Source organism: Atta cephalotes (genome assembly GCF_000143395.1).
Source record: "Atta cephalotes unplaced genomic scaffold scaffold00004, whole genome shotgun sequence".
Taxonomy (NCBI): domain Eukaryota; kingdom Metazoa; phylum Arthropoda; class Insecta; order Hymenoptera; family Formicidae; genus Atta; species Atta cephalotes.
The window spans coordinates 704,327-712,426 of record NW_012130068.1 but is presented as its reverse complement, the minus strand read 5'-3'; the positions used below and the strand labels follow the sequence as shown (position 1 = coordinate 712,426).

General features: G+C 33.5%; 1 protein-coding gene across 1 annotated transcript in view; it reads left to right on the top strand.

The window, feature by feature from the left end:
- LOC105625877 overlaps positions 1 to 8,100 on the top strand; it is an 84,465-nt gene that overhangs the window by 20,577 nt on the left and 55,788 nt on the right. The window contains 9 exon segments of the mRNA XM_012207187.1: positions 5,498 to 5,599; positions 5,715 to 5,847; positions 6,063 to 6,226; positions 6,398 to 6,553; positions 6,661 to 6,789; positions 6,869 to 7,066; positions 7,149 to 7,445; positions 7,591 to 7,788; positions 7,902 to 8,048. Coding sequence (XP_012062577.1) covers positions 5,498 to 5,599; positions 5,715 to 5,847; positions 6,063 to 6,226; positions 6,398 to 6,553; positions 6,661 to 6,789; positions 6,869 to 7,066; positions 7,149 to 7,445; positions 7,591 to 7,788; positions 7,902 to 8,048 — 1,524 coding nt within the window.

Sequence of the window (8,100 nt, the reverse complement as noted above, 5' to 3'; positions counted from 1 at the left end):
ATATATAAGTTATCAAAAAATTTTTAAAACAAAGCATAACACGTCTCTCTGGTAAAAACTCACCGGCACTCCGGCAATTGAGAAAATGTTAATATTTCCATGTTAATATTCATATTAATATCCATGTTATTTAATATTAAAAAAATAATATTTAAAAAAATTGTCAAATTTTGATGTCAAAAGAAGTAAAAAATTAATATCACAATTGTAAGCGTATAACATCCAATGTATAAAATGAAGAATAAAGAAAAATTTTAATTTTCTTATTTTCTGCAGTTCTTATTTGTTATATTTATTTTTAATTATATTGTTTAATTATAATGTTAAACGAATAATGGAGATTTTTTATGTTTTCTGACTCTTATTAGCCTTTTATATCATGTTGTCATACTTAAATGTTTATCCGTAAATAGTTACTAACCAAACATAGAGAATTTATGGAAACAATAAGGAAACTTACGAAACGTAGTAGACTGCTTTCGATTTCTGAGAGTCGATGAACGCTGTGTGCACGAATACAGGTTGCTTTTTAATTTATACCTTTTAAAGAAAAGTGTGTCGATTCGCGTTACAAGCACTATAAATGGAAGTTACCCTTTCTACGGTTGCTCATGTACATTTAATGGAAAGTAAAAGTTTAAGAAATTTTTTTTAATTGATCTTTTTCTCGACTGTGCTAAGCAGATAATTTTTAAATCATAACAATTCCATTAAATTTATTAACAAAATTTTACTTGCTGCAAATAATTTGCTGAATTTACAAATTATTTTACTTATACAATAACAGATTGTTTTACTGCGACAGTAAAATATATTATTTAATTGACAGTAAATTCATCTACTTCTATAAATACATTCATTTAAGAATTATCAATCAAACTTGTAATATCAAATAAATGATTATGACAACAACGTTTAATCGCACCTAGTTCAAGTGCAGCTAACAATTTTGCTGTAACTGATTTCTTCTCTTTTATGTAATTTTTCTTCTGTGGCGTTTCCTTATTTTCCTACGTCAATGGAACTAACATAGTTGAAAGCTCTTCCCTGTTTTAAAAGAAAGTAAGAGGTCACAGAAAGAGGAGAAGCGGACGCGGAAGGGGATATCTTTTACATGAGGAACTAACGGTCTGCTGAATTATTTAAGACGTACTTGTGCAGTCTGCGTGAAGCGGATTCCCTTGCGTACGTAACACCGGCGTGCAACACATTCGTCAGCTTCTGCGTACCAACGAGGATCAAATATAACTTTCTCTATTGTATATAACATATTATATAATACATTGTCACAAGTTCGTTATCTTGTATTCCGCACATAGAACTATTCTATAAGTATTGCATACTTTTTTTGTTAGAAGGCGATAAAGAAATTAGTATTGCTGATGAGATGCGTTTAACATATTATAAATATGTAGTAGTGACGCAATGTTTCGTTACAAAAGCAGACTGTGAAAAATTTAATATTCTATTTTTTTTATATCTTTTTTTAAGTTATTTATTGAAGAATTCAATACGTAAAAACTTAAAGAAATTGTTCTTCTCATTTTTTAATTTTCTCTGTTCTCTGTAATCTTAATTAAACAAATTTTTTTAATTTAAGCGTACGAGATGTTATTGCGCATTTATTCATTCAACATTCTCTCAGCATGTATCAAGTATATGTCTTGTGGTGTATGAATACAACGAAGGATTTGTACGGGAGATATCGCGTCTGTTGACCATTCAGAAAAATATCGCGCCATCAAGTCGATACGACACGTCAGATCCCGACAGTCGATTCGCACTTTGCGTCTGGTAGATAAAAACGAAGCATTCGTTTTATTTACCGGAATATATTACCACGAACAAGTTTTATACGATGCGATTAGATGTGATAATGACTGCTGCGACGCGAACTTTATTTGCATCTCTAATTTCTGCTTGGCATACGTATCAAAGCCTGACAAATAAATCGCTCTTGTAGAGTAAGCGAAATGAGATACTCTGAAATTAAACGGACGTAACTCGATACTACCTCGTTGTCTTGAAAATCTTAGATCAACGTTGTGTTGATGACAGTAAGTTCCTTGCCCACTGCTTACAATATTCAAATTTCAAATGAATATAATATTAATGTTATATATAACTTTTATGAAATTTTGTTATAGCAAAAAGCACATAGTATATAGCACAGAATATAAGACCGTTCTAAATTTATTTTTTTAGTAAATAAAACTACACTTTTCTTCCATTTCCTCCTTCTAGAATTTAAATATTTAAAACACCAAATTATCGCATCTTTGCATTTTTACGTACATTTCATTACGAAAAACTGACAAGTCAAACGGACTTCAATTGGATAATTATTGATATTCCAGACAACGATTTTTTAATTACATCGAACAACCAAGCATGTACGATAAAAAAAAAAGATATTTTCTTTTCCATTATGACATTCGACATTAGCAAAAAAACGATGAGACAAGTCGTGTATGAACGTAAAAGTAGCGAAGAACTAACTATCGATTTATCGTTAGACGAGTGCTTCGAGCGCATGACGATAAAACGTTTGCGTCTCGGCAAAACCACCTACGGTCGCGGTACGCTGCAGTAGGTTCACCGTTACAACTCCCACCGCGCTCACAAAGCTGTCAGTTTGCATCGTTTCTGCACGCAATATTTTACGATGCCAACAATCCGATACTCGAGATATTGTATGTTTTTGCAGTTAATTACGAAAAGCCCACTCGTCTGCATAACTCGGGAGATGTTCTATTTATAATTTCAGATATCCTTTCTTCTGGTTAGATAATCTTTTTACGAGAAACATTGGAAAAATCAGAATGTATACGTATAAATGTATAAAATAAATATCAGAAAAATATATCCGTATGTATATAAAAATATATATGATATATATAAAATTAAAAGTAGAATTCTGTTTTGAATTCTAACGCAAGTTAAGAACCGTCTAATGTTAGCTCACCCTTTATTTCATGAAAGAATTATATTTATACATTCAGATTGTTCCTTAGTAATATTAATAGGATTGGACTATATATTAGAAAGCTGTATATTGTTTTGAAACTTCAACGGATTACTCTTGTCCTCTGCACTTTATGGCTTCTATTGTGAGGTTTTTGTAACTACATGCTACAAATATTTGCGTTTGTTATATTGTCGCAGTTTCTGTCTCTGTATATCACTCAAGGATATTTACGCGACATTCTACTTGGAGATTGTAACAATCCTGATATTTATTCTCTTCCGTGTAAGCCGAATGTGCGGTTGCTTCATGTCTATTAACTTAGGCTTGACTTGGCTTTCATCCTGTGCGAGCCAGACTATTAGATATATTTTAACTTACAGGATGTTTTTAAAATCGTTATTATTTTCATTGTAGATTTTTTGATCGATTTGGAATCTCAACGCAAACATTTTTAAGCGCCCACAATCTTCCAACAATTAAAGACAAAAACAGGAGACCTCCGAAGTAAACTTTAGAAGCGAAAAAATTAATAACAACATCATATTTTTCAGCCAATTACGATTCATATATTGATATAAGTAACAAAGTAGAATTTTAATTCGAATCGTAACTACATATAAATATGTATGATAGAATTGAAATGGTAAATGATGACTACAAAAGTAGTCGAAAAGAGGTTACGGTTAAAAGGGACATCCGGTGGCAATATCCTCTGCAATATCCTGTAGAATCAGTTGAATATAGGTTGCGGTAGGGAGTATCTGGTACATATCTACTCGGAATACGAGGGTTCGAATACAGGAAAAAGGGATCGATTCAAGGGTGGGAACAGACAAAGATAGTCGGATTTCTGTCAGCTTTTGTTACAGACTGCGCGGCGCCTCACGCGTTCTAAATCTACAGTTAATTACCCGCGAATTGTGCGATCCAAAATAAGCCGGTCAACATGACTCATCTACTTTCCGGAATTAATGTCGATTGTATTGAATACGTTTGACAAGAAATTGGGACGAAAATAAATGTTTAAATGTATGAAACGAGATATAAGATCAAATTATTTTTTACATATATTAAAGTTGTTGAATACATGAGTAAAGAAGAATAGACATAAAAAGTTATTATAAAGTCATTAAAAGAAATTTACGATTTAATGACGAAACACTTATATAGATATATCAATTGTAATAATCATTTGAAATCTTTTTGTTCTGTGAAAACACAAAGTTGTTTAGGTATCAAACACATGCATTTCTAGAAATTAATTATCTGAATTGACTTTATTAAGATCTTTTCTCAGCAATTCTGTTGTTGAAAAAGAATTTTGTATACGTTTCTGAAACGTATAAAATTGTATAAAATTTTTCATGCATGAATATGTATAAATATACTTTTGAGGCCACGGGTGTTTTCTATACAAAGATTACGCGTTTCGCGGATTTCCTCCAGATCCATTCTTGGAATGCCAACGTTTCGTAAATCTTGCACTCCATTTCATCAGGGCGAGGAGCAGCCTGATACTGTATCTGTATTAAGTATAATTATGCATATGTAATGTTTTTACATTTCTTCAAACTTGATTTTTTTTAAAACAAATAGTACGAAAATTTACATTTTTAATTATTTTTAATGTTTATGTAATTTTTCACAATACTATTATTATTTCTATTATACTAAAAAGTAATTTTACAGAAGAAAGAAGGCTGTACGAACACGTATGGGCATATTTCATATATAATACTTGTAATATAATATGTTTATAAATATTTATGCGTATTTATATATGTTTATACATATTCGTGCATGAACAATTTTTTACTGGGTATGTTCTTGGAAAATTTTTAACTAATAATGGGATATCTTATATGCGTTATGTGTACGTGGGATAATCTCTATTTTTCTCTTCTCTCTCGCAGCAGATTACACGTCGTTAATTCCTAGAAATACATTTGCGTGTAGAATTCTACACCTACGTGTCCTTGCATTCCTGTAAATGAACTAATTATGTCGCATCGTAGAAATGTGCTAATATCCGAAGAAGATAAACTTTGATTCGCTGCAAATCTCTTAAGCATTATCATTTACAACACAAAAACTATATAAAAAGATTTCTAGGATCTGATTAAAATTTAATTAAAAGTATAATATTTGCAGGATCGTTTAAAAAATTTGAGTTTTCTCTTACAAGCACATATGAAAACGTAAAATTTTATGATAAATATGTTTTGAAATATAATACTTTATATCCTATTCAAGATAAAAAAAGAAAATAAAATAGTCGGATTTAAGGAAAAAAAAGAAAATTGCACAAGAAAATCTCGAATAAGCATTATTCCAATGTTTGCTTTGATGTTTATGGCTGTGATATTTAAATTTATTTATTTATTTAACAAGCGTATTTAAATTTATTTGATTTAATGAAAAAAAATATACGAATATAACAAAAATGCGAATGCGGAAAACATGAAAGTTTTTTAAATTTTATTTGAATAATTTATTTTCAGATTTTAAGTAGCATATTTCTTTTTTCAGAGTGATCCTAGTACTGCATTTTTACGGGCAGCTCGTGCTGGGCAACTCGAGAAAGTTTTGGAATATTTGGAATCTGGAGTAGACATTAACGCTTCTAACGCCGTAAGTAAATTGATCTGTCGCTTCCCGTGGATTTTAAAGTAGCGCATAACCATGTATTATCTCAGTGTCTTGGGAACAATCACTCCTTAACGAGAATGAATTTTATATATTGCAGAATGGCTTAAATGCTTTGCACCTGGCAGCTAAAGATGGCCACTTGGAAATCGTGAGAGAACTCCTAAATCGCGGCGCAATTGTGGACGCCGCTACCAAAAAGGGAAACACGGCATTGCACATAGCTTCTCTTGGTAAGCATATACACGCCTTCATTTTTCTGTCTCTTTTTCTTTCTCTCGTCCTATCTTTATTCGTATGGATCTCGTCGCTTGTTAAATGCATATAGGACAAGGACGCGAGTGATTTTAAATAAATATTTATTTCTCTTGAGGTTTGCGATCTCGCATTGCAAAGTGCGAGATCGATTCCTACGAATAATTCGCGTGACACCGATATTTTCTTTCAGCTGGACAAGAGGAGGTGGTACAAGTGCTAGTACAACGAGGTGCTTCTGTGAATGCACAATCGCAAAATGGGTTCACACCGCTGTACATGGCTGCCCAGGAAAATCATGACTCTGTGGTCAAGTATCTCCTCTGCAAGGGTGCGAATCAAACATTGGCCACCGAGGTTTGTGTGAAATGCTGTTCCATTATTTATCAACGAATTCTCGTCGTTGTCAAACTTTTTAAATATATTTTAAATATATTATTTTTACAAACCTCTATTTTATTTTTAATTAAATTATTATTTAATAATCTAATCTTCAATTATTAAATATGCACGTTTCTCTTCGTACAGGACGGTTTCACTCCATTAGCGGTGGCTATGCAACAGGGTCACGACAAGGTAGTGGCTGTTCTATTAGAAAATGATACCCGTGGTAAAGTTCGATTGCCTGCCCTACACATCGCTGCTAAGAAAGACGACTGCAAAGCGGCTGCCCTACTTTTACAAGTGAGTTATCGTAACGCTTTGTCAGTCACGACTCATATTTTAGACAATAATAGTAATAGATAGAAATTAGTCCTTGTATAATCTCTTTAATTTTTCTCTCATTGTAGAACGACCATAATCCCGATGTAACATCGAAAAGCGGTTTCACTCCGCTTCACATAGCCGCACATTATGGCAACGACCGAATCGCTTCCTTGCTTTATGACAAAGGCGCGGATGTTAACTTCGCTGCAAAGGTACATAATTTTTAGAGAAGAAGAAGGATTAAAATATTATCGAAATATCTCTAAATATACTCTCTTTTTACAATTTCAGCACAATATCACGCCAATGCACGTGGCTGCGAAATGGGGAAAGATTAAAATGGTTAATCTCCTCATGAGCAAGGGAGCAAACATCGAAGCAAAAACGAGAGATGGTTTAACTCCTCTGCACTGCGCGGCCAGATCCGGTCACCACGAAGTAGTTGATATTCTCATCGAGAAGGGGGCACCTATTGGCTCAAAAACAAAGGTACTAAATCGACCACATGCGTTTCACCGACAAAACGTTTCCCTCTTGCCGAGATTAATTATCACTTGGTTTTTGTTGACAGAATGGTCTTGCCCCGTTACACATGGCTTCTCAAGGAGATCACGTTGACGCCGCGAGAATTTTATTGTATCACCGTGCACCCGTGGACGAAGTGACGGTGGATTATTTGACTGCACTGCATGTGGCTGCACACTGCGGTCATGTCCGCGTAGCTAAATTACTTCTTGATAGAAATGCCGACCCTAATGCGCGAGCGCTCAATGGATTTACCCCTCTTCATATTGCATGCAAAAAGAATCGTATAAAAGTCGTCGAACTCCTCCTGAAGCACAAAGCGAGCATCGAAGCTACGACTGAGGTATAACATTTTCAAATTCTTCTCCTCATATTTCTCTTAGCTTCACTTATTACAGTAAATAAATACTTTATTTTATTCCCTGTTTACGACTATATGATTGCAAATATATGAAAATGATTAATGTCATATATATATTTTTTTACAGTCTGGATTAACTCCACTGCACGTAGCGAGTTTTATGGGATGTATGAATATCGTGATTTACTTACTACAACACGAAGCTAGCCCTGATATACCGACAGTAAGAGGCGAAACGCCATTACACTTAGCCGCCAGGGCGAATCAAACTGATATTATTAGGATACTTCTTAGAAACGGCGCCCAAGTCGATGCTAGAGCAAGAGTAAGTTCCATGCTGATTAATAATAATTGATATGAGTAGCTTTTATGCACTACAGCTAAAGATGAATTTGTTATATAATAAAGCAGATATAAAGAAATGCGAATTATTCGTAGGAGGAACAAACACCGCTTCATGTCGCTTCCCGTCTGGGTAACGTCGATATTGTGATGTTATTGCTGCAGCATGGTGCGGGCGTAGATGCTACAACGAAAGATTTGTATACACCGCTTCATATCGCTGCTAAAGAAGGCCAGGAAGAGGTTAAGATTATAAAATGTTACATATATATATATATATATATATATATATATA